We start from the raw sequence: 27,137 nt of genomic DNA on the forward strand, positions 1-27,137 counted from the left end.
GACAAATGCTACTCCACCAGAGATTGGTGCTGAGACTTGGCAGCTTATCCCCACATTGATCCCTGTATACCTTGATTCTGAGTTCAGACAAAGGGCAGCTTGAGGAAGAGGATGCAAGTGTGGACCTGAATGCCACAACTTGGTGGCCACATGAATGGGCATCCTGGACGCCCTGAGAGGTCATCATGGGCATTGCCATGGCCCCCTCCTCCCCTGGGAAGCCCTGCTTCTTTAAAAAGGGAGGGAAAAGACCTAAACCGATATAGGGATCACCTTCCCATTCCCCATTCTTCTTTATGTGCATCATGTAGCAATCATAACTGCAAAATGCATTTCGGTATTTATTTCCTGTAGTGAGGTTTTTTGACACAGGCATTATATTTTAATTTTATTAATATGTGTACATGTATTCCATTTATGCATACATACATATATTCCATGCATACCGTGTGCACATATTCATCATACTTGGGCTCCCAAATTTACACAGGTGCAGTCAGAGAGTTCACCTGCACCATGGTTCCTTGGTCCAGCTGTTCTGTCCAGCAAAGCAAGGGACTTCCTCCTCTGCAGATTCACTTCTTCTTGTCTTGGTTGGCCACTCAGCTGATGAAACAGAAAAGAGCACCTGGGGCGTCTTCCATGTTTGCAGTCCAACCATAAAACCACTCACATTCATCATTGCTGTATCTACATTCCAGGCCGATGCTATATCTTCCCCTAAGGATCAACATTTCTAGTCTTTTTGGTAACATACACATTTATCCCATTCCTTGTGAAAGTGTATTACCCAGTAATACTGCTTAATTTATCCACAATCATAAAGTTCTAAATTTTTCTATATCGATCCTTAATTGTATTGTGACACATTTCTCTATGAGAACACATGTATGCAAATAGTGTCAGTGTTGGGAAAAAAATGAAAGAGAGTCCATGCCTTTACTTGGATAGACAGCTGGGGAAGGGAAGGGGATCTATTGTTAACAACAATGGGAGTGTTCAGGCAAGAAGCTTTAAATCCTGTCCCTCCCATTCATTGCTTTGGTGCTAGAAGTATTTATCTGCTGAAATAGAAAGCAGTTCCTTGTATGCGGAATAAAATTCCCAAGCTTTTTATCCCCTGCCATCTCCACCCCTAACCCTGCCAAAGTTCCTGGGAGAATTCTGTTTGCTACTGAAACTAAAGAACAGAATTAGGGGATGAAGAAGACTGAAAACTGATCTGAAGCACCAAAGGCATACTTTGAATATGCAGGGCCAAAAGAAACATTAATATCACACATCACCTTCAGTCTATAGACAGTGAAATGCTCACAACAGAGAGTTAGAGTAGGGTCCATGAATGAAGAAAAGATATAATATTTTAAGCCTTTATGTTCAATCAAAACAGGGCTCCCAGTTCTGTTCGAAGCAGTTTTAAAGGGAATGAAGTAATGTCCAGGTGTGGGGGAAAGAAAGACAGAGACAATAACTGGGCCAAATCTACTGCTGGAATAATGTGGCCCTGAACTTGGTTTCACAAAAAGTCCTGAAGGACAGCAAGAGGCCGGCCTCTTATATCCCTGGCCACCCTGTTCCCCAAACTGCCTGGCTGAGTGCTAGTGCCTGATTTGACAACTGCCCAAGAGAAAAAGGTCCTGTGGGGACTTACAGTGCATTCCTATGGAGAGTTAATCCAGTCTAAGCCCATTTACTTCAATGGGCTTAGACTGGAATAACTCTTCATAGGATTGCACCATGAATGTGTGGAACGTGTGAAAATGGGCACTTGGAGATTTTCATGGCATGGAGGTAGATAATATCACCCAATATTGGGGGCATATCAAATTGATATTGAAAAAAAAGCTAGAGTGTACAACACTAGCCTACAGTCAATTCTGTGCATGTGAATTTTTTTGCATAGAACAAGTTTGGGGGTTTTCCAGGAAAGATAGTGTCATTCCCACTCTATTTTTTTCTGCAAACATGTTTGCATTCCCTTCCCTTTATTTAGACATCTAGAATAGTTCATGTAAAACATACAGGGAGGAATAGTCAGTGGTTGGCCACTTGATATTATGAATGTATCATGTGGTTTGGCCTCAAATTTGGTGGAGACAACAGTCATTAAATTCTGTCTAAGGCCGAACTGCGACTGAACATGGCTTTAAGCTGGCACTATCTACTGAAATGATTGATTGTCTCTTGCGTTATATGATCATGAAAATCATCAGTAGTCAAATGATTAACACAAGGGAATGGCACACAAGAAATAGGAAGCTGGTATAAAAGGCAAGTAACCGAGGGCATTTTTAATGCTTTGGCTTTCCCAAGAAGTCTCAAAGTTTTTCATCATGTTTGGGGTAGTCCTTCTTTTTCTTTTGGGGGCATGGCACACACGTGAGTGCAGAGGAAATGTTCCTTTGCAACCAGTACTTTAAAGGAAAAGCCTGACCCCATGCTCATTAAGAGTGCTATTCACTTATCGTTGTTACAACTGTTGAGGATGGCCACTGTGCTTATCTTGCATACCTTTGAGCTTTGCACAGAAATATCATGCTCCAGACCTCTTACAAGTGTGGCACTACTGTTTTTAAATTTTCTCTACACCCATATATATCTACCAAGTGACAACACACTTCATGGATCTGATGAAGAGGACTCTGATTGATTACACCGTAATAAACAAGTTAGCCTTACTGTGGTTATTAAACTGTTTCTGACCTCCTGGGGGAGCTCTTGACCTATGCTGTAGACTGAACAACATAAAACAGAGAAGTGTCACATGTCCTTATTTTAAAACAGCTGAACCTTCACAAAACTTCACAAAATTTTTGGGGAAATGGTGGTAATTCAGCCGTTCCTCCTGCTGCCACCCTTGTTATTATCTTTCTTTATTATTCTCACTCTCCTAGTTCTCTTTCCCCAATTCACCAGCCTCATCCCCCAAATTTGACCCCATCTCCCCCAGAGGTAGAGCTGCTAGATCCCCTTACCCTCCTAGTGGGAGGGGAGGACATGGCACTTACCTTTTGGATGTTCTCTTTCATGCACACAGTGCTAACACGCATGTGACAATGTCACTTGTCATCATGAGGCTCTGGGAGTGCTCCCAGGCTTCACACTGGGCTGATTTGGATCCCCAAATGGGCTGCATTGGCCCAGCATGAAACCTGGGAGTATTCTCGTGGCCTGCATGATGATGTCACTCATGGAAGAGGTGTCATCGTGCAGTGCCAAGAGCACACCCCAGGAGACCCGTTCCCACGCCTTTCCCCCTGCCTGCCAGCTAGCTGAATGGTGGCAGGATGAGGAGGCTGGGAGCGGGGAATCCCCTGCACCCACTGGGGGAAGCAGCAATCCTACCAATCACAGTCTGTCCTTTCTCTCTTTTGGTGGTGGCAGTAGTGGCATAACCCCCCCATATGATTGGTGCTGCCTACACCTCCTTCAAGGTGTGCCATGCCTACTACCCACAGCAAGTGGAGCTGGTGGCTACTACCTTTCTCTTTCCTCGCTCCCTCCCAGTCAGCAGGCAACAGTACCTCTGTCCTTGCAGGGCAGATGGGTTTCCGTTTGTAAAAGAGGGGCAACCAAGTTTCAGTATCACTGCCAGAGATCCTCTCCCTCTGTCACTCCCCTTCTGTATAATTGAGTTGACTACAGGAGAAGATAACTGGAATGGACAAGTCTAGGCCTCTGATAAGTCCCTGTGTCCGCTCCTGTGCTTCTCTCCCTTCCTGCAACCATGAACCAGACAGCAAGGTGTCAGAATAACGGTCAGAGCTGGTGTTTTCCTCCTGCTTCTTTGTGCTGAAAATAATTATAATAATATTTGGATAATTAACAATATCTTAATAATTATTATTTGAGATGGGGTTTGATTATAAAGTTCTCACTGCCCACCTTTACTGACCATAACAAACAAGGTTCGGCTGAGTGTCTAGAATTCTAAAGGCAAGGAGTTTTTCATACACAAAAATTCAAAATCCTGCACTACCCCTAGTCACATCTTGAAATCATAACTGATAAAGATAAGCCTTTCTCCTCGATTCTGCTGAGTACAAACAGACCCTGAGAAATCGCTTGTCAGTTCTATAGAGACCATGGATCAGTCGAGGAGGCTGCAGTATGGAAAGTTGTGTGAAGGAGAAGTTACAGAACGTTCTGCAATGAAGCATCTGGTTTTGAATTCATACATTTAAATAAAAATATTGCTGAGTCTGCTTGCAATATCAACTTGGCACTGAATTGATTTTTTTTTCAGAATAGTCCAAAATCTCAACTGAGAGGATGTGTGAACATGACATAGACACATTGCAGACTATGAGTTTTCATTTTTTTATAAAATTATTTGCTTATTTAGTTGTGTGTCGATAGCTGCATTTTACAAATAGGGGTTGGCCGATATTTAGGGGTGGAACAGAGAAAGGGGATCAGCTTAGGAAAGGAAATGATTTGACTGTGAAGGTGGATCCCAAATATGAAGAGATTTAAGGGAGGACGTGAAGCACTGATGTAGATGTCCCGTTGCCTCAGGAAGCCAAGCTCAACTGGTTTTCCCATCATGCCTTGGATCTCGCTCATTCTCACACTTCTCACGTACTTGACAGGTATTATAAAGCAAAATGTCTGCCTCAGTAGTTTCTCCAGAGACAGCAGATCATTTATCCTGAGGTATTTTCTTCTCTTTGCAGGTTCCTTGGCCCAATATGTGCTGACTCAACCACCATCGGTGTCTGTCTCTCTAGGACAAAATGCCAAAATCACTTGTTCAGGGGACAATATTGGGGGCAGATATGTGTACTGGTACCAGCAGAAAACTGGCATGGCCCCAATCCTCATTATATACGAAGATAGCAAGAGGCCTTGGGGGTCTCAGACCGATTCTCTGGCTCCAGCTCTGGCAACACAGCCAGGTTAAGCATCGCCAGGGCCCAAGCAGAGGATGAGGCTGATTATTACTGCCAGGTATATGATAGCAGCACTGCTCACAGTGATACAGATAGAAGGAGAAGTGAGACAAAAACCTCCAGCTATGAAAGATTTAACCCATTTCCTTATCATCACTATCTGCTGCTCCCCATTCTTATATCAGAGAGTTCACCTGCAGCACGGCTCCTCGTACCAGCCATTTTCTCCAGCAAACCACGTGTCTTTCTCCTCTGCAGATTCACTTCTTGTCTTGGTTGGTCACTTATCTGATGATCCAGGAAAAAGTACCTGGAGTGTCTTCCCAGTTTGCAATCCAACAATAAACCTATTTGCATTCAGTGTTGTGGTAGAGGGCTGGCATCAGCACATGGTGAGGTGGGGCAACTGCCAGGGCCCATGACTTCTGCTGAGCCCTTTGCTGCTGACTTGCTAATCATGCATCTCCTCTGATGCCTGCATGCGCACCCTTCCACTCTCTGCTTTTGAGTGCTTTGTCACCTCTGCTCCTGGCTGCTGAAGATGGGCATGAAGGTGGGGCACAAAGCATTAGCATTCCTGTTGGCCATGGCAGAGGCACTCCTAGCTGCACCCACCCGCAGCACCACTGGGAAAAGGGTATGCAAGTATTGTGGGCAGCTGTGACTGCAGGTGGTGGGAGAGCCTGCAAGTGGGTAATAGCAAAGGAAGGGTGCACAGGCATGTGAGGGCATGTGGGGGACAAGAAGGGGCACCTAGTAATGGACATAGGTAACCCCCTGAGCACTTTGTGCCTAGGACCCCCCCAAAACCTGGAACCCTCCCTATCTGCTTTCTTGAGTTGTCCTCTAACAACCCCTCTACTATTCATTTAAATTTATCCGATTCCTCCTGAAAATATATAACCCATGGAGCAAGACTGCTTAACTCACCCACAAACATAATGTTTTATTTTTTTATATACCAAACCTTAATCATATTGTGATACACTTCTCCATGAGAACACAGTTGTGCAAATAACATCAGCGTTTTAAAAAAGCTGGGAAAGGTTCCATGCCTTTACTTCTATAGACAGCTGGGGAAGGTAAAACCTTTATCCTACCAAGATCTAAAGAGTTTTGCTTCCCCCCCCCCCCCCCCGCAATAGGCTGGAGTGCAGTATGCCCCCAGTTGCCAGGCATACCCTGCTCTGCTTGGTCCATGCTCTGGCTCTGGCCTTCTTCCTTCTTCATGTCTTGGGGATACTCTGAAGGTAGGGTTACCAACCTTCAGGCGGGGCCTGGAGATCTCCAGGAACTGATTTCAGACAACAGTGATCAGTTCCCATGGAGAAAAATGGCTACTTTATAGGGTGGAATCTATAGTATTATGCTCGGACGAGGTTCCTCCCTTCCCCAAACCTTGTCCTTCCCAGGCACTATCCCCCAAATCTCCAGGAATTTCCCAACTCAGAGTTGGCAGCCTTATCTGAAAGTGAAGAAAGTGCACAGGTCCACTCAGGGCTTTCTGGCCTTCCTGCTCTATGGGACTTTGAATGTGAGCCTGCTGTAAGAGAGGAGGCAGGGGGGCATTCCCCTTGAGCTTCCTTAAGACACAAGACTTCCTCTTCCCTTAAGGAATCTTCTCCCCATGTAGAGGCTCAGGCCCTGAGGGATGCTGAGAACTTTGATGTAAAACACAATCGCCAGCCAGATCCATCATGACTGAACTCTTCATCTATATGTGAGCTGAGCTCCCTCACTACATTGCCTTGATATTGTAGTTCAGTGTTCAGCTTGGATGCCTTACTGAGCTGCTTTGCACCTGTACTATACCTGCCTATGCTCCAGGGTCATGGTCCAGTTACACCTTGTTAAATAAGTTACATTTACATCTTCATCTTTACTGTAGCTGCTTATGGCCACTAATTACAGGTATGTGTTAGGGGCATGATCCTACCAGGTTAAGTCTTTTGAAGCTCTGTTCATTCCAAATTGGAGAAAGTTAGGTGTGTGTTTAACAGAGGGTTGTAAGCATGCTTAACTTTGCCCAGGTAGAGACAAACTTATGGCCTTGTGGTAGATCCTATAGCATTAGCCCTTCCGGCCCATTGGACAGACACCATATTTGCATGAAATGATTCTTCCTCTGCTGTGGGGATTTAAGAGACAGCAAACAGGGGAGTAACTGTGATCAAAGACCCTTTTGGTTTAGGGAGCTGACATCTGCTTCGAGTTTCCACCATGATCTGGACTCTGATTCTGCTAACACTGCTATCTTGCTCAGGTGGAGAAAAAAATTCTGTTTCATTTGTTTTTTGCTGATGTTACTGCCATTTCCTTTATGCATTTCACAATTTTTGTACGCTTTTCTTTGCTTTAGGAAAAACGTTTAGTATTTAAATGGAAACATTACTTTGGTTGTCTCCTCAGGAACCTTCTCCCAGTTCACTCTGACTCAGCCGGCTTCAATATCGGCATCCTTGGGAGACACAGCTCGGCTCTCCTGCAGGATTGACGGTAGTTACACACTTGGTGACATTGTCTGGTTGCAGCAGAGTTACGGTCAGAAGCCAAAGTACCTGCTGTGGTACAACACGGACTCCAGCAAGCATCATGGCTCTGGCATCCCAGATCGCTTCTCTGGCTCCAAAGATTCCTCCAATAAAATAGGCTACTTAACCATCACCAATACTCAGGCAGAGGATGAGGCAGAATATTATTGTGCTGCATCGAGTGGTTCTGCGTACACTGTGACACACTCAGATGAGGAAGTCAGACAAAAACTGGCCTCCTCTGTCTGTTCCCTGCCCAGATTCCTCATGCATGCTTTGACTCTGTAACCTGCTGCAATTGTTGGTTCCTCCTCAGTGCAGAGAAGTTCTGGGCTATATTGCACTCTGTTCCATTTATAGGGAACTGCTCAGTGTATCACAAGAGATTTTAAGTAGCCGTTCGGGTGGAGGCACCAAGAGGAGACAGTAGTTCAGAGGTCCCTAGCCTTTTTGAGCTTGCATGCAGCTTTGGAATTTGACACAGATGGTGGATGCGTACACCAAACGGCTGCCAAGGAAGCAGAGTCGGGCATAAGCTAACTTCCTGTCTCTATCTAGTACTGCTCATACGGCTATTGCCAAGCAGAAATTAAAATGGGAAGAAATGTCATTTCTCCGGTGTTTAATTATCGCCCCTATATATTTTGCCACAGAAAGAGTAACAAAATCATTTGTATCCGATAATAACCATGTCACCTATGCAATCATACTGAGGGCCAAGCTACAAGTGACGAATGACACTTGAACGGCAAGTGTATTTCTCCCTGTTCACTTGCGCTCCACTCAATTCACTTGCTGTTCAAGTGTCATTCGTCACTTGTAGTTTGGCCCTGAGTATGGACCGTACAACATATTGACTTCTGGACCTTCCTTGTATAAATTATGAATGTTGTTGTTGACATTTAAATACAACATTGTTGAGATACTGATAGGGAAAATTGACATAGTGTTATTGCTGAGACTGTTGCAGAACTTTTTGTATATATTTAATGTTAAAAACATTTAATGTTTTTAAATGTTTTTAATGATGTTTGTATTTGTTATCCGCCCTGAGCCTGCGAAAGCGGGGAGGGCGGAATATAAATATAATAATTTAAATTAAATTATTTCTAAATTATAGCACTGAGCACTTTAAAACGTTTCTAGTTTTGGACTTCATTGTATTTGAGAGAGCTATTTGCTGCAATTTGCCTTTTAAAATGAACGTATTATTTAGAAATATTTTCTTGTATACACATAGCTTACCTTCAGTCAAGCAGTGAAGGTCTTTGTGCTGCTGAAGCATTTTTTAAAATTCTACACAACCAATCAGATCTTCAGTGGTCATTCAGAAGCCTTGTTGGGGTAAAATCCCACCTGGCCCTGCCCACTTTCTAAAAACATTTGATGAACACTAAGAAAGGTGTTGGCAGACACTATGGTACCCACAGGTGCCATGTTAGGAAACCCTGACATAGGTGATGGGAAAGGATCCCCTGGGAAGAGCATGCTTCAGATTTTGCATGTGAGAACTCAGCCTATGCTAATTTAGTAGGGCTGCCGACAGGTATGGAAAGGGGAGATGTTTCTAAGTGCTTGGGGAAATCTCCAGGTTTTTAGAAAAATCTCCAAAGTTTAAAAATGGAGCCTTATACACAAAAATTGAGAAATAATGTGTACATCTGAACACACACCATAACTAATTTTAAAAAGGCCAACCAAAACTCACAAGATCCTGATCAGCGTTATGGGATTACCTAGCAACCTTATATGGTGGTGGTAAATGCCATCAAGTCATAGCTGACATATGGCTACCCCTGCTGGGGTTTTCAAGGCAAGAGACTAACTGAGGCGGTTTGCCATTGCATGCATCTGCATAGCAACCCTGGTAAGCAATGCCAACCTTGCTTAGCTTTCAAAATATGATGAAATTGGGTTTGCCTTGGCTATCCAAGGACAGCAACCTTATATAAGATGGTTTTAAAAATATAAAGCACAGAGAATGAGGATAGAAATATCAGAGAGAAATAGCAATAGGGACAGCAGCAACAACTGTTGTGGCAGGGCTGGAGAAAGAGAGGGAGAGGAAGGAGAAAGAGCAGGAAAGGTGGGAGGAAAAGAAGGGGTGGCAGTGGGAGGGTGGAATGGAAGGCTGCAGGAGGATTGGGGAAGGAGAAAATGGAGACAGGAGAGTGAAAAAGAGAACAAGAAGAAAGGGGGCAGAAGAAGGGAATATTGCTTCTCCTTCCCCATGAGTCCTCATGGATCCCTTTCTGGCATAATGTGTAATACTGATTTACTGAAGTGCCATGGGATTAGGGATGTCACAGACTTCACAAGGAATGAGAGCCATGCTACAAGTGACGCCTTATACAGGTTGGACACTTGTCGGCTTCCCTCAAGTTTTGATGGGAAATGTAGGCATCCTGGTTTTACAGTTTGGCTCTCCATTACAGCTGCAAGACCAGGACGCCCACATTTCCCATCAAAACTTGAGGGAAGCTGACAAATGTCCAACCTGTGTCAGGCGTCACTTGTAGCTTGGCTCTGAGTCTGTCAGATGGATTTACCATGTTTGATAGGCAGCAATTGTGGCAAGTCAATCTTAGGATTTGTTTGCTTGTGCAGCAGATGTCATAGACTCTCTTGCAAATTTGTTGATGGCTACGAAAGAGCTTTTTTTGGTACTTATTTCATAATGTAGTGATGTACATCAGGATTGGTGTGTGTGTGTGTGTGCGTGCGTGCGCGCGCGCGCGCGCGCGTGCAGAAGTTACGCCCTCAACTAGAAGAAATCCACTTTGGGAAGAGCTTTCTACTGCATAAATGGATTTGCAAAATGGAAGAAAATCCTTTGTGTGAAAGCAGCTATGGGGAAAATACAACTCTCATGCTTCTTTGCTCAGCCATACATACATGACACAGCAAGCATGTGCAAAAGGTGATTGTGTGTGTGTTGCTGTTGTGCTGGACATGGGGAGCCCAGACTTACCTGCGCCTCCTGTTGCCGCCGGCGGGCGGAGGAGCGGGAACCGCGGCGGCCAATCGCGGCGGCCCGGAGTCGAGCCGGCGGTGGGCGGGGCCAGCCTCGCGGCCCGGCGGCGGTTCCCTCCAAGGTCCGGCGGCCGGGTATTTAGCCGGCTGCCGGATCCGCCCCCGCCCACTTCGGCGGCGGCGAGCGAGCAGAGCGGTCGGCTCTGCGCGCTGAAGAGAACGAAGAGCGGGGAGGAAGAGGAGCCGAAGAGGCGGCGGAAGCCCGGGCAAGGCGCGGCGGGTCAGGTTGCCCGGAGGGGTCTAGCTGAGCCCCTCGTGGTTCCCGAACCCGGTCCCGCGGCCCGGCGGAAGAGGAGGCACCGGGGAAGAGGCACGGGCGGTTGAGCCGTGTCCGGGTGGGGGGCGCCGAGCACTCAAGCGGCGGCACTTCCCCTTGCCCAGCTTCCCAAATCCTCCCGGGCCTGCGGGTTGGTGGCCCGACAAGGGAGGAGGCACCGGGGAGGAGTCCGGGTGGAGGAGAGCACGAGCGGGGCGGCCAGCGGGGCAGGCGCCAAGCGGCGGCACTCGCACCTTCCGCTCATTCCTCTTGCCCAGCTTCCCAAATCCTCCTGGGTTGTGCTGGTTGGTGGGGGGGAGGCATGGCACCAAGCAAGAGGAGGGCCCCAGCAGGGACCAGGGCCGGCGCACGCAGCGCGCCCGCGGGGGCCGCACAAGCACCCGCGGGAACCCAAAAAAACGGCCGCACGTGGGAGCAGGGGCACGACGGGCAGCAGGCCCAGGTCGGCGGGGGGGCCAGCGGCCCGCAACAGGCCAGCACCAGCTGCCCCACCCTCGTCTGGGAGGAGGGCAGCAGCCCACAGGGGGGGAACACCACACAGCCAGGGGGCAGGGGAGGCCGCTTCAGGGGGCAGGCAGGCAAGCAGCCAAAAAAGGGCCACTGCCAGAGGACCCAGAGCCCAGACCACAGGGAGGGCAAAAGTTCAGGGGGCGGCGGGGGAGGCCAGCCCTAGTGCCCTCCTGGATATTTCCCGGGCCTTGCAGCGCCTTACCGAGCGGGTGGAGCACCTGGGAAGCTCCGGGCCCGGGGCAGGTCAGCCGGCCCTTGAGCCTGGTGAGGCCCCCCAACGCAAACCGCGAGAGAAGGTGAAGAGAGGCCGTGGAGTCGCTCAACGCCAGGAAGCCCGTTCCTCCTCCAGCTCAGACAGCAGCAGCAGTGAGGAGCGCCGGAGGTCAGCCAAGCGTAAGAGGACATCCCGCAGGAAGGGGAGGCGCCGCCATCAGAGGGAGGAAACAGACAGCGACTGGACATCAGGTGAGTCCTCCTCCTCGGATGAAGGGGCGGCGGGGGAGGACTATTGGGAGGTGGCTGCCAGGGCCCCAGGCCTCCCGGGCTGGGCCCAGCGGAGGAGGGACAGGTCCCAGTCAGGGGAGGGTGACCCTAAGGAGGTTTGGGGCCCCACAGAAGCCCCCCCACGGGTTGCCTCGTTCACAGATGATGAGGACCCCCCGGGGATTCATTTGTCACGCAAGGTCAGGGAACGCATTTTGGACGGCTACTACGTAGACGTCTTTTCCTTACTCCGCCCAGAGGCGGAGGACGGGAGATGCGCACCTCCGGACAAACGGGACAAACGGGGGGGGGCAAGAAGGAGGTCGCCGAGCGGACATTCGCCAACTGGCTCGAGGGATTTACGGTCTATATGGGGGTCGTCCAGGCCGCGTACCCCGAGCGGGGCTGGCACCTGACCAATCACCTGGGGAATGTCCTGCGGGCACGGGCCTTGGCGGGGGAACCCGCAGCCATGGATTATGACGAGGCCTTCCGAAAGAGGGCCTCCCACAATCCCAGGGCCCGCTGGGATCTCATTAGCCAGAAGCTCTGGCTATGGCTGGTGGGTCCGCACATGAAGGGAAAGAGTGACCCTGGTCGGGGGGGGGGGGGGCGGTGGCAGCCTCGCAGGGACAAATCCCGGGGCGTGTGCTGGGAGTACAACCAGGGGAAATGCCAGCGCACGAAGTGCCGCTTCGAACACAATTGTGACTCCTGTGGTGGGCCTCACCCGCGCCCGTCCTGCCCACGGGGGGGTAACCCCCCACACCCCTTTCGCGGGGGCCGGTCCTCCAACAATTCCCGCAAGGACGGGGGATCGGCCGCCTCCACCGCACAGCCCTCCAGCGGCAATTAGCCCCCCCTCGGGGGGCTGGGGCTTGCCCATACCCCTGTTCGGCTTCGCGCCCTGCTCCCCCTACTGGCGCGTTACCCCAACAGGGAGGCAGCGAAGTACTTGCGGGAGGGATTCGCGTCGGGCTTTCACATCCCATACACGGGGCCGCGGGTGGCTTCCTCATCGGGGAATCTCAAGTCTGCCAGGGAGCTCCCTGAGGTGGTGGCGACCAAGATCGCCAAGGAGGTAGCAGCCGGACGCGTAGCAGGCCCCTTCTCCAGTCCGCCCCTACCTAACCTGAGGGTGTCGCCCCTGGGGGTCGTTCCTAAGAAAGCCCCAGGGGATTTTCGGCTTATACACCATCTGTCATACCCCAAGGGGTCCTCGGTCAACGAGGCCATCCCCTCTGAATTGTGCGCGGTCAGGTATGCATCTTTCGACCATGCAGTGAGCCTGGTCAGGGCTTGCGGGCGGGGGGCCCTCATGGCCAAGTGTGATGTTCAGTCGGCTTTCCGTTTGCTGCCAGTTCACCCGGGGGATCATTGCTTGCTGGGTTTTAAGTTTCAGGATCGCTGGTACGTGGACAAGGCCATGCCCATGGGGCGCTCCGTCGCCTGCGCGGCCTTTGAGACCTTTAGCACGTTCTTGGAATGGGTAGCCAAGGACCGCATGGGGTCTCCATTTATTACTCATTACTTGGATGACTTCCTCATCATGGCTCCGCCCAACAGCTCGTGCTGCGCTACCCGGCTCAGCACCTTCCAGGCCTTGGCCGCTGAACTGGGAGTCCCCCTGGCCCGGGAAAAGACCGAGGGCCCAACCTCGCGACTCACCTATTTGGGGATCGAACTGGACTCGGTGGCCGGGCTGTCCCGCCTCCCCAGGGATAAGCTTGCTCGCCTGCGGGACCTGATCACCAGCATCCTGCCCCACTCTAAGTGCACCCTTAGGGAGCTGCAGTCCATCATCGGCCATCTTAATTTCGCCTGCAGGGTGGTTTCCCCGGGGCGGGCCTTCTGTGCCCGCCTCGCGCAGGCCTGCCGGGGGGGTCACCTCCCCTCACCACCGGATACGGATCACCGCAGGCCTCAGGGCCGATTTGCGGGTCTGGCTCGAATTCCTGGGCAAATTCAATGGGGTCTCTCTCTGGCAGGACCCACTGGACCTAGGGACAGATCTGCAGGTCCATTCCGACGCTGCCGGGAGCCAGGGGTTCGGGGTCTATTTCAGAGGCCGCTGGTGCGCCCAGCGCTGGCCGGCCACGTGGGCGGGGGCCGGTATCCTCCGGGACCTGACCTTCCTGGAACTGTTTCCCATCCTGGTTGCCGTGTCCATGTGGGGGGAGCTCCTGCGGGACAAACGGGTCACATTCTGGTGTGACAACATGGCAGCGGTGAAGGTTATTTGCCGCCAGTCTTCTCGCTCTGAGCGGGTTATGCGTCTGGTCCGCCGTTTCGTATTATGCTGTCTTGATTTTAACATCACCTTCTCTGCCCGACATGTAGCAGGGGTAAGCAACGACCTGGCAGACGCATTATCTCGCTTCCAGATGGAGAGATTCTTCTCGCTGGCGCCAGAGGCTCATCGAGAGCCCGACCCATTCCCGGAGGAACTGTGGCAACTTGGAGGGAGTCCATAACGCAGGGAGTTCTGTGCTCGGTGGCACCTTCCACCCTCCGGGCCTACACCGCAGCGGCATCCAGATTTCAATCATTTGCCGAGGGCTGCGGGGGTGGGGCGGCGGGGCCGGCAACCCAAGACACGGTTCTGCAGTATTTGGCCCACCTCCGCGAGCTGGGCCTATCTACCAGGACCATGCGGAGGGACCTGTCAGCTATCGCCTTCTTCTGCAAGGCTGCAGGTCACCCGGACCCTTGCGGCGGCTTCTTGGTGAGCAGAGCGGTGGAGGGTTGGGCGCGTCTGGCCCCCCCTCCTCCAGACCACAGGCAGCCCATTACCTTAGCCATGCTGAAGGGGATCCTCCGCGTGGTGCCAGACCTCTGCTGGTCCCCCTTCGAGGCCCAGCTGTTCCGCGCAGCCTTTTTATTAGCCTTCTTCGGGGCGTTCAGGGTGGGCGAGCTGGTCTCGGGCTCCCGGTCAGGCGACGGTGCCCGGGCGCTGCGGGTTAGCGACATTGACTGGACCCCTCGCCGGGTCTCCATCACTGTGTGCCATTCCAAGACGGACAAGCGGGGGAGGGGGCACACCATCACCCTGCGGCCCTACAGCAACCGGGCCCTGTGCCCGGTCCGGGCGGTGGGAGAGTACCTGGGTCTGCGGCCTGCCCTCCTCGGGCCACTCCTCGTGCACAGGGATCACTCCCCCCTCACCCGCTACCAGTTCGCGGCGGTCTTGCGCTCCTGCATACGGGCCCTGGGGCTCCCCTCCCAGGATTTCGGTACTCATTCCTTCCGCATTGGCGCAGCCACAGAGGCGCATGAGCGAGGTCTGCCCACCGCGGCCATAAAGGCCATCGGGCGGTGGCGGTCCAGGGCGTTCCAGACCTACATTCGCCCTTCTGGCGGTGCCGGGCATTAATGTGCGGTCTTATGCTTTTCCTTGGTAGGGCGGAGGAGAACAGTGTGGATCTGCGGGCACAGCATCGTGCACTGGGCTGGCAAGTACGCGGAGGCATCTGGCTGGGGTCGGCACGTGGGTCTGGAGAAACACCTCAACCTTCGCTGGCTAGGTGTGCGAGGAATGCTATGGGAGGCCCTGGTCCCCATGCTGCAACGGCAGTCGCGCCAGTCCGGTCCACCAGATGCGTTGGTCATACAGCTGGGCAAGAACGATCTGGGCAAGCGAGAGGGCCCGGAACTCAGGCGAGCCATGTGCGCCGACTTGGGACTCCTGCAGGGTCTCTTCTCACAGACCGCCATCATTTGGTCAGACTTACTCCAGAGGTGTTGCTGGCGGGGGGCCCGCTCCCCCGGGAAGATGGAAACCGTCAGGCAGAAGCTGGCGCATGCCATGGGCCAACACGTGGCGGCAGTCGGAGGCTCCTTGATCACTCACTGGGACATTTCACATCGCGTGGCCCCCTTGTTTCGTCCAGACGGGGTTCATCTTTCCAGCTGGGGCAATGACATCTGGTTGCAGGACCTGCGGGATGGCCTGCTGGAGTGGCTACAGCGGTAGGAGTGTTGGCGGGAGCCACTTGTGGCTCTGGTGGCGGTTGGGCATTGGATCGGATCCCATTTGTTGGGGAGCCGGGCCCTCGGGCGCAGGCTCCCCAGGCAGGGGATTCCCATAAGGAATCTTGGGAGGGAGTATGAAGGCACGCCCAGCTCAGGGGCTGCCAGGGCATTCTCCCTCCCAGGTGGCAGGGGGATCACCAAGGGTGTACACCAGGTGACCTCCCCCCTTCACAATGCCACTCCTCTGGTCCCCCCCCTCAGCGGGCGCCTGAGGGGGGCGGGGGGTCATCGGCTGGCAGGCGGGTCAGCCGATGCAGTCCGGTGGATCCGATCCACATGCCGCGCCAATACTCCTGTTGCTATTGTTATGTTAATAAAGTTGTGGCCATTTTTTACCCAGCCAATGTGTGTGTGTGTGCTGTTATTTTGCCGCGCGACCCCTTCCCGCTCCTCTTCCTCGGCCATAGGCGGTAAATGCAGCTACACAGTGATCTCAAATAGCCCAGTGATCACATGATGCCATCATCAGTCAATTAGGAAAAGGATTGCAAGTTGTGAATATAACATGAGTTGCACCTACAGGGATGTATGAATCCCTAACTGGGACAATGGAATTGGGTGAATGCATGGCCAACAGTATGGTATTGATGGGATCACAGATGCCAGATACTCACCCTTGCAATACTGCTGCACCAGCTATGAATTTTTGGTTCAAGCAGATGGGATACTGCAGGGGTTCCATTCCATATAGACAACGTTGTTGACTATCATCCTCAGTCCAGCTTTGCACAGGACGGGCATTTCCCAGATAGGGTGGAGGTGGTGTGATAGTATCCCCTGGATCTGACTTCTCAGCTGCATTTCTCTTAGCCCTAGTGCTCATCCACTACTTCCAACCCTGTGATTGCTCTTGAGTCTGCCAAATAGACATACAGCTTGCATTATCTAAGCCATCTAGAGGGCGTCTTGAATTGGGGCTCTCACCAACCTGTTTCTGGTGCATTATTTCCATTGTCTCCTGACTGAGACCTGGACTTATGGGTGCCACTTAGATTGCAGTCCTGTCTAAATATTTGGTCAGCTCCCTCTCTCGGAGAGCTAGCCACTGTCCATCAGCCCCTACAAAGTTCAAGGGTCAGAGTCTGCACCAAGGATAACGATTAATCAAGTTGTTGCTTTCTTGCTTTCTGGATCCCACATGTAATCTTGGAGTGTCCCTGACCTGGCTTGACGTCATCCCTCCCTCTGGAACCTGCTTGTTACCTTGGATATGACTCCTGCATAGCCTTGCACAATTGCCTCCGAACCTCCAGACTTGGATGCTGCTTCGCTCTGGACTCCTGCCTGATAGTGACTGTGGAGCATTTGCCTCTTCTTCAGGGTCTCTTCATTGTCCCCACCCCCTCCAGATAATACACTGAAATTGCTGGAGGTGGTAAGGATGGCAGAGAGGAGTCCAGTTCCATTCTGCAAGACTGCATTGCACAGAAGCTGTGGAGTCCGTCAGACATGGTGTATCTAAGGAACTTGGACAAAATGGGAATGACACTCCAGAGGTCTACATAGGTCATGACTTTTCTTGGGTATGTTAATGCCCATTATTGTGGTGGTATTTTAATGACAGTTCTCCATTATTTTATCTATACTGCTCTCTACTGTTTTATGGCCTTTTAATTTTTCCTCCATTATTTGTTTGTGTTACAGCCTTTTGATTATTCCAAGGCTCCCAAATCATGGAACGGCTTGCCATGTGAGGTCAGGAAAGCTCCAGCATATATACTGTTCTGCACAATATATCAGATGGAACTGTTCAGGGGGCATTTTTATAATAGGTTGGAAGATACTGAATATCTGCAGTATTTAGTCAGTTTTCAGTGCTGTATTCCTTTTATATATGCTACTCCTTATTGCATTGTTTGGCAGTTTTGAAATTCAGCTGTCTTACATTATTTGCATGTTATAGTGCATTGATATTTAATTCTAATCCCATGCCTGGCCCCCTTGTACAATTTTGTTTTTAATCCACCCTCTGAAACCAAATACAAATAGTGCATAAACTGCATATTTCTACGAAGTATAACATGCATGCAATAAAAATGAATCTGAATGACAAGGCAAACTGTTTTGAGTCGTCAACAGCAGAAGTTTCATATGCTTTTCACACTTTGAAGGGAAATGCAAGAGGAAAGAGAATATTTTTTTTACAAAACAACACTATTAATTTTTCAAAATAATTTTTCAAAAGTTTTCAAAATAATAATGTATTAATTTTTCATTAATCAACTTTTCCAACCTCTTTTGTGATGTCTAGCAATCCTTATCCAAAAGGAAAGATATTTGATAGAGAAGCTGACCCTCTTTGAATCAGGGCTGATTCATTCACATGGGGGAGCTCTCCATCTGTCCAGGAGACTGAACACGATTAAAAAAAAATGTGAATTGCTTTTTATGCTGAAATAGGTTGACCTCCTAAACTTGAGCTGGGGATTGGAGAGTAGGGATTTTCCCCCTCCCATCAACCTCATCTTACAGTTACCCCCTCTATGTGTGATGCCCTCCCTTTTAAAACACTCCCCTCCCCTCCCCATTGCAATTAATTCCCCATTCCTACTCCCAATGGTCTCATCTCCACCACTGCCCTTCTGATATGGGCCAAGCATGTTTTCTCTGGGCCTGGAACACTTATACAATCCCATCTCTATCCAATCTTATCCATCACAAAAGAAGCACATATGGACCAGTCTATCATGGTAACAGGTGTGCAGTCTTGGAAAAGAGTTCCTACCCCTTCCTCTTCCTGTCCACTTTGCATGTTTGGGTCCTGCCTCCTGAGAGGCACAGGGCAGGGCTGAGTGGCAGAGCTGGAGGGTGCAGGGAGTGTGTGTGTGTGGGGGGGGGGGTGCTTTTGGGAGTGAAATGATTTGAATATGGGCTGGGGCAGAAGATCCATAGCATAGTTTTAAGAGAGAGAAGGGGAGGCTCTGAGCCAGAAAGTGCAGTTCTGCAGGGGAAAGGCCCACCTTGTTCCCCATCATGGTTTGGCTCTCAGTCCTCCTCACATTGGTTGCTTCTTTCTCAGGTATTGTACAGTAAAGTGTCTTTGCCTGAGTAGTTCAGCTCATAGACATTTTGCTGATTGCTGATTATTTTCTTCTTTCTTCTTCAGGTTCTTTTGCGCAGAAGGCCGTGAGGCAGCCCCCATCAGTGTCTGTGTCTCTGGAACAAAATGCTCAGATCACTTGTTCAGGAGACCTTGTTGGTAATAAGCCTGTGAACTGGTACCAGCAGAAACCAGGCATGGCCCCGGTACTCACTATATATTGGGATGACAGCAGAGCCTCGGGGATCCCAGACCGATTCTCTGGCTCCAAATCTGGCAACACGGCCACATTAACCATCTCAAGGGCCAAAGCGGAGGATGAGGCTGATTATTATTGCCAGGCATGGGACAGCAGTGCAGCTCAGCACACTGTGATTCAGCCAAAGGAGGAAGCAAGACAAAAACCTCTTGCTCTGAAAAGCAGCTGCTTGCCACACAGTCTAGTAACATCAGGAAGTTTATCTGTGGAGCTGAACTTGCAAGAAAAAAGGCTGAATTATATTTAGGGTTGCCATTTGCCCAGTCACAGTGGGCAGCCTCCTGCCCTTGCCCTCATTCTCCCACCCTCACTAATTTTAGCAGCAGGAGAACAATAGGGGGGAATGGCATTAGTGATGATGCTCTAGGATTTTCTCCCAATCTCTATGATAAAGAACAGAGGGTCTGGGAGAATTCCTAGAGAAGCAGGGAGGAAGTGCATCACTTCCAAACTTCACCCTTCCCAGGCAACCCTCCCCCCAAACCTCCCAGCATTTCCCAGAGCAGGACTGGCAACTCAACAAAGACTGCCAGGTCTCTATACCCTCCCAACAAGAGGGGGGGGGGACCTGGTAACTAACCGGGATGATACTCCTTGACCATGTGCGCTCCTGATGCCAGTGTAACTTCTCTTTTCATGGGTTCTATAGGGCTTAGGAAGCAACTTACACAAAATTTTAAGAAATAACTTTTTTTTGAAAAAAATCAACTCTTAAGCGCAACCATTAAAAAACCTCCAAATCAGCGATATCCTTGAAAAGGCAAACAGTTCAACATTGAAGAAGTGATGAGTCCTCTCTCATCCATTCGAAGCAACTGTGCCCCAGGCTTCCGTCTTCTTGTTGGGAATTATAGCCCTTATTCAAGGTGATAAGAGCTTATAATTTATTAAGCTCCCCAGCGAACAGCCTCCTCCTCAGCAGCCTCCCTCTAGCTTCTGACTCCACCCCACCTCTAGCTTCCGACCACCCTATTTGGCTAAACCAATTAACCTCACAGGGGTTACACCAGCACCAGGAGACTAGGAAAAATAGAAGTCTAAGAGTGATATGACATCCCCATTCAGCTTCCTCCCTCCTCAAACTCTATGCTGCCCAGGAACGACCCCAAATCTCCTGGAATTTCCTAAACTAGAGTTAGCAACCCTAAGCATACATGTGTGAATGAGGTTGGAGCCATATACTGCTATATATTTTGAGTTATCTATCATAACCATTTTCCTTCTGGGTTCTTCCTATCCACACTTAATTGCATAGCATTGTGATTAAAATAGCGCAATATCCAATAATGTGAAAATCCATCCTGAGTCTCTGTGGCACAAGTTACAAGCCTAAGACCTCATCCACAATAAGGTTTGCTGGTCCACAGGTAGGGGTGGGGGATCCCCCACTCCCACCCTTTTGCCCTCTGCCACCACTTACCTGGCTGGCTGGGGGGAAAGGGGGGGCAGCCTTTTCAAGGTGCGCTTCTGGAGTGACACAATGAAATAAATTCCAGGACTGACATCTTCACACAGGACCCAGGAGTGCTCCCTCGCTTTGTGCCAGGCTGACTGGGCCCCAAACGGGCAGTCACAGAAGATGCTGAAGATGAGTGCCAGGTCCCCCCTCCCACTGGGAGGGTATGGGGACCCTGGCAACCATAACCCACAATAACCTATAAGCTGTGCATGACCCTTTTATTTAAATATAATTATTGAAAACAGAAGAGAATTTAATTTTCAAACGATTTGTGGCACGGGTGAAGTCTGCAGAGAAGTCATAGAAGCACAGAAGCCTCCCAATCCCACTGGGAGATTCAGAGGGCTGTGTTTGGGGCCTTCACTCTTCATATGCTCAGGAGATCTCTGTTAACACCTTCACATGTTCATAGGACTGGAAATATATTTTAGTCGGAATAGACAAAAATATGTCATTTTAAAAACCTTAGGCAGATTTTAAAGTATAGAAAATAAAGCTAATCGTATTCAGAAATTAATCCATAATCTTCCCACTGATACATTTCCAGATGTAGGTCTCCCCCCACCCCCAGCTAATTGCATGAAATTCTAAAGTAGGAGAAAGCACCCTTGTTTTATATGCAATTAAAATTCTCACTTAGAAGTGAACTAGGTGTGATGTTTGTCCTGTATTCTCCATGGGGCCTGGCAGCTGGCATGGAAAACTCCCTCTAAAAGTGCCGTGAAGCTGCACTTCTGATCGGGACCAGGGCGCAAAGGGGAGGAGGGGCTCCTTCCACTACCTGTGCTGCTTCTACAAACTGAAATGGTGCCGGGGAGTGTTATTTGTCCTAAAGGGTGGTGCATGTGCAGTAATCCTTGAACCACATGGCACTTTTAAAGGCAGTTCTCCACAGGGACTGGCAGCTGGCATATGGCTGCCATTCCTTGTGGATTTCAAATGACAAGCATCATATATAATCTGTGTCTTATGGGTGGAGGTCCAAATGGCCCTGTGAGTGAATGCTTTCCTCATTTCCCAGGATCCACAAGTGTCAGTTATTTATTTGGGAGCATGGAGGAATTATCTGAAGAGAAGTCATGTGAAAACTCTCCTTCTTCGAGGCAGGCAACTGGGTTGTAGAGCTTTCTGATCCTCTTCTGTTTCATGAATCTGTGAACAAAATGTAATATAATATGTCACTACATGTTTCACTAAAGGTCCAAGCACAGAAATGGCCCAACTGAAGTTCATTCTCAGTCTCTTCCAGACTTTTGTTGAAAACGCATAAAGGAGTCTGATAAAATAACTAAAAAGTACCCCTTGACCTCTTCTGTGTGTCCTTGAATGCATGGGCCGGGCCAAGAAATTTAGCTATTTGAAATTATTTGAATGGAGGGGACATTTGCATGTTGACGGAATATTAAAAGGAAATGCGAGGGTTTGAACCCAGACACCTTTTACCTCAGCTAAGAGAACTCATCTGCTTTCTCCATTATGCAGTGGGTGCCTCTCCTCATCTTCCTCACTCATTGCTCAGGTATAGCAAAGGAAAATATTGCCACATTTTGAAAATAACAAGTCGGCTAATATTATTATTTTAATGAGATTTTTTCTTTTCTTTGCAGGTTCCTTTGCCCAGTATGTGCTGAGACAACCCCCGTCAGTCTCTGTGTCTCTGAAACAAGATGCTCAAATCACTTGTTCAGCAGATGGCATTGGGGACAAGAGTGTGCACTGGTACCAACAGAAACCCGGCATGGCCCCAGTCCTCATCATATATGCTGATGATCTCAGACCCTCAGGGATCTCAGACCGATTCTCTGGCTCCAACTCTGGCAACACAGCCAGGTTAACCATCGCCAGGGCCCAAGCAGAGGATGAGGCTGATTATTACTGCCAAGTGTGGGACAGAAGCACAGATCAGCGACACAGTGATACAGACAGAGAAGGAAGTGAGACAAAAACCTCCTGCTATGAAAGACAAATGCTATTCCACCAGAGGTTGGTGTTGAGACTTGGCAGCTTCTCCCAACATTGATCCATGTATATCTCAACTCCAAGTTCAGACAAAAGACAGTTTGAGAAGATGAGCCCAGGGATGTATCTGAGGAAGAGAATGCAAGTGTGATCCTGAATGCCACAACTCTGGTGGCCACATCAGTGAGTAACCTGAACTCCCTGAGAGGTCCACATGGGCATTGCCATGGCTCCCACCTCTCCTGGGAAGCCCCATTTCTTTAAAAGGGGGGGGGGAGACCTAAGCCAATATAGGAATCACAATTCCATTTCTCATTCTTCTTTAACAATTCCTTAAGACATCCACATTATGCAGCAATCATGATTGCAAAATGCACACCAGTTTCATGTCCTGTAGTAGGTTGTTTTTACAAAAGGAGTATGTTTTAATTTTATTAATATCTGCCCACATATTTTATTTGTCTACTTACATATATTTGTTCCATGCATATCACGTGAACATTTTAGCATCACAGAGGGCTCTCAAATTACAGAGGAGCATTGAATAATTCATGTGCATGAAGGGCTGTTGTCCACACTGCTGTAGGCGTTGCTAGTATATCACAGGTGCACACAGACTATGTTTGCCATGCAATGTGCATGACCCCAACTAAGCTCAGCCTTTCCTGGGTTTGGCCTGTTTCCTTACAGCCTCTGCTATCCATTCTGATATCAAAGAGTTTGTCCAGAAAAGCACATGTCTTTCTCCTCTATAGATTCACTTCTCCCTGTCTTGGTTGTTTTGGTTCTGATGAACCGGAAAAGAGCACCTGGAGTGTGTTGCATGTTTGCAGTCCAACAATCAATCCACTTTCATTCAATGCTGGGGCACAGGGCTGGCACCAGCACATAGTGAGATGGGGCAGTTGCCTGGGCCCACGACTTCTGGTGGGCCCCACTGCTGCTGGCTCCCTACTCATGCATCTCCTCTAATGCCTGCACTCACACCCTTCCACTGCCTGCTTGTAAGTTCTCTGTCACTTCTGCTCCCAGCTGCTGGAGAAGGGCATGTGAATGGTGCACAAAATATCAGCATTCCTGATGACCATGACAGCAGCACTCCTAGCTGCACCCGCCAGCCAACACCATCACGGAAGGGGCATGCCAGCAGCATGGGCAGCTGTGACTGCAGGTGGTGGGAGAGCTTGTGAGTGGGCAGAGCAAGGACACGCAGGCAGGTGGGGCCATGTGGATGGGAGGGCAAGAAGGGGAGCCTAGTATTGGGCATAGGTGGGTGTCCCCCAAAACCTGGATTGACCCTGTTGCAGTATTTGCATCTTGACTTGTCCAGGAAAATGTTATGTTTTCCTCTAATGATAAATGTTACTATTCTTGATGACATATAAATGTATCCCATTCCTCCTGAAAATTTATAATTCACTTAGTAAGACATTTAACTTGTGTCTGTGTGTTATGTACAGTCAAATCGCCTCTGTCCTATGGTAACCCTATGAATGAAAGACCTCCAAAACACTCTATCATTAATAGACTTGCTCAAATCTTGCAGACTGGAAGATGTGGGTTCTTTTATTGAGCCCAGCCATCTTGTTTTAGGTCTTCCTCTTTGCTTACTGCCTTCCACTGTTTAACTTACCCACAGTCATAATATTTTGATTTTTTCTGTAACAAGACTGAATCGTAACATGACACATTTCTGTACGTTTGCAAGTCATGTCTGTGTTAAGTAAAATAAAATATGTTCTATACATTCACTTGTAGCTGGGAAATAAATGTTATTTATTAATAACATGGGAAAGTGCAGGCGAAAAACACAAAAGCCTGCCCCTTTTCTTGCTCTGGGGACTGAAGTATTTTTCTGCTGCTCCAATTCAGAGACCAACTGGGTAGAAAGAAATGTTGAAATAGAGAACAATCCCTTGTATGGGAAATAAAAAAACCCAAGCATTTCATCTCTCTGTCCCACCCCCACCTAGGGTTGCCAGCCTCGAGGCAGTGGCTGGAGATCTCCTGGAATCACAACTGATCTCCAGGTGAAAGAGATCAGTTCCTCTGAAGAAAATGGCTGCTTTGAGGGTGGACTCTATGGCATTATACCATTCTGAGGCCCCTCCCCTCCCCAAACCCCACCCTCTCCAGGCCCCACCCCCAAAATCTCCAAGAAGTTTTAAACCTGGACCAGGCAACCCTACCCCCACCCCAAATTACTGGTAGAACTGCATTTCCTACTGAAGCTAAAGAATAGAATTAGAGGCTGAAGACCAAAAACCAGTCAGATACAGAAGGCAAACTTTGATTACATACATGGCCAAAAGATACACAACCAAGATCACAGATTTCCTTCATTCTATAGAAAGTAAATTACCCACAGCAGAGAGTTAGGCTGAAGCCCATGGGTGGGGGCGGGGGGGAGCCCATATGTTCATGAATCAAAACAGAGCTTTCAGTACTGTTTGTTAAGCTTGCTAGGTGAGGCCTGGAGATCAGCCAGCATTTCAATTGTTGTCCAAACTATGAAAATCAGTACCCTGCTGAGGTCTGTCCAGTCCTCAAACTCCACCCTCCCCAGGCTTTGCTCACAAATATCCAAGCATTTCCCAAACCAGATGTTGCAAGTTGCAACCTACTTTTGGAAGAAGTTTTACAAGGAATGAAGTCATGTCAAGCTGTGACAAAATGAAGCAGAAAGATGGAGACAATAATTGGGCCAATCTTGGTGTTGGATTACTGTGGTCCTCTCTCTGCTCAAAGAATTCTCCAGTTCTTTGAGCGGTAACATCCTATCACCAGTCCTGATACCAATAGAAACGTAGCAGCCCTTCAAAATTCCTAGTGTATTATTGGAGTAGCCCTAACACAAGTTCTAGGAACTTCAGTTGGTTCTCATCTTCCAAGGAGAGCTCCCAAAATACTAGACCCAAATCCTTCTGTTCTACAGCAGACCAGTATGGCTACCTACCAAATTTATCTCAAAATACTTGGTATTTAACCATCAGCAATGCTGTGGAAGAATTTTTCTCTTGGCCATTTCTAATTTCAAACTAGGTGCAAAGTACCCCATGACTTCTTTAGTTTTCAATAATGAACTTTTTGTGAGTTTCTAGTACCACCAGCAGAGGAGAATGTGTTTGCTCAGTTTTTAGAGCAGTTGAATATGATTGTTAAAATGGGCCCTATGGAGCAAAATGATTGGTTTTCCATCTGTAAGGATGCTCTCTATGAGTACCTGGACCAATGACTGGTGCAAAGATTAGCATAAGGGGAGGTGCATATAAGTTGTTTGGTTAAAGAAATTGCTATAAAGGGTAGATCACGTAGAGCAGTTTCAGTACAACAGAGGCAGTCTCTCAGAAGTCTGAAACCTTCCCGTCATGCTGTGGTCTTCCCTCATCATCCTCTTGGGGACATGGTGCACAGGTGAGCACGGAAGGAAATGCTCCTATACAGCCAGTCATTTGAACTGACTACACAAATTAATGGTATTATTTCTTCCCAGGTTCCAGTTCTGAGCCTGTGCTAACCCAGCAACCTTCTGTCTCAGCGTCCCTTGGACAGACAGTGAAACTTTCCTGCTCTCTGAGCAGTGGACAAGTGAAATCTTATGACCAGTCCTGGTACCAGCAGAAACCTGGCAGCCCTCCAAAATTCCTATTCTATTACTGGACCAGCCCAAGCCCAGGCTCTGGAGACCTCAGTCGGTTCTCATCTTCTAAGGAGAGCTCCCAGAATACTTGGTATTTAACCATCAGCAACATCCAGGCAGAAGATGAGGCTGATTATTACTGTGCTCTGTGGTATGGCAGCAGCAGCGTGTTCCACAGTGATACAGTCCTAAGAGGAACTGAGACACAAAAACACTCAGAGATCAAATTTCCCTCCTTGTTTCTGCCTCCTATTTACACTTGGAAGGATGATAAATGACTTTGATAAATTTCTTTGTCTTATCATGTCTCTTGATCATTGCATACAGCAATTCCCATGTCAACACAATATCAACATTTCCAAGCCCCTCAGTCTTTCCTCCTAGGGCTTAGTCTCCAGGCCCCTGATCATCCTGGTTGCTCTCTTCTGTACCCATTCCTATTTGTCCACATCCTTTTTGAAGTGAGGCCTCCAGAACAGCACATAATATCCCAGGTGGGGCCTGACCAACATGGTATATAGTGGGACAACGACATCCTGTGATTTGGATGTTATGCGTTTGTTGATACACTCCAATATTGATTTGCTCATATTTAGCTTCCCATCCACCCCATCCCAAAATAGGGGAGGGGGGGACATGGATTCTTGGGCAGAGAGGGTTTTGTAATTCCCAAGCATCTTGGGTTTCTGTTACTGTTCTGAAATGATCTGAAATAGCCATGCCTGTATGTATCTCAAAAATTTAGTTATGCACACCCCTAGTCAAAATTGACTGTTTCTTTTCTTTTCACATATTGATAAAAGGTGTTTTTCAGACTGGGATGAAGAGGACATTTGTTTTTTAACATGATATAGGTCTTTTGGAAATTGAGTCCGGTTCTGCTGCTCAATCTACAGGAGAGGCTTGCCTATAATGAACAGTATGTTGTCTTTGGAAGAATGAAGTTGTACCACTTGGAGGAGCTCTTCATCTACAGTGGAAATTCAACAACATACAATATTATTTATTTACATACGTTATTT

At 48.9% G+C, this 27,137-nt stretch overlaps 1 protein-coding gene across 1 annotated transcript in view; it reads left to right on the forward strand.

Annotated features, from left to right (window-relative positions):
• LOC129341162 (immunoglobulin lambda-1 light chain-like) overlaps positions 1-27,137 on the forward strand; it is a 256,067-nt gene that overhangs the window by 43,524 nt on the left and 185,406 nt on the right. Inside the window, exon 3 of the mRNA XM_054996172.1 lies at positions 7,427-7,433. Within this exon, the coding sequence (XP_054852147.1) occupies positions 7,427-7,433 (7 nt within the window). The remainder of the gene's footprint in view (positions 1-7,426; positions 7,434-27,137) is intronic.

The sequence above is a fragment of the Eublepharis macularius genome, chromosome 13 (genome assembly GCF_028583425.1).
Source record: "Eublepharis macularius isolate TG4126 chromosome 13, MPM_Emac_v1.0, whole genome shotgun sequence".
Taxonomy (NCBI): Eukaryota; Metazoa; Chordata; class Lepidosauria; order Squamata; family Eublepharidae; genus Eublepharis; species Eublepharis macularius.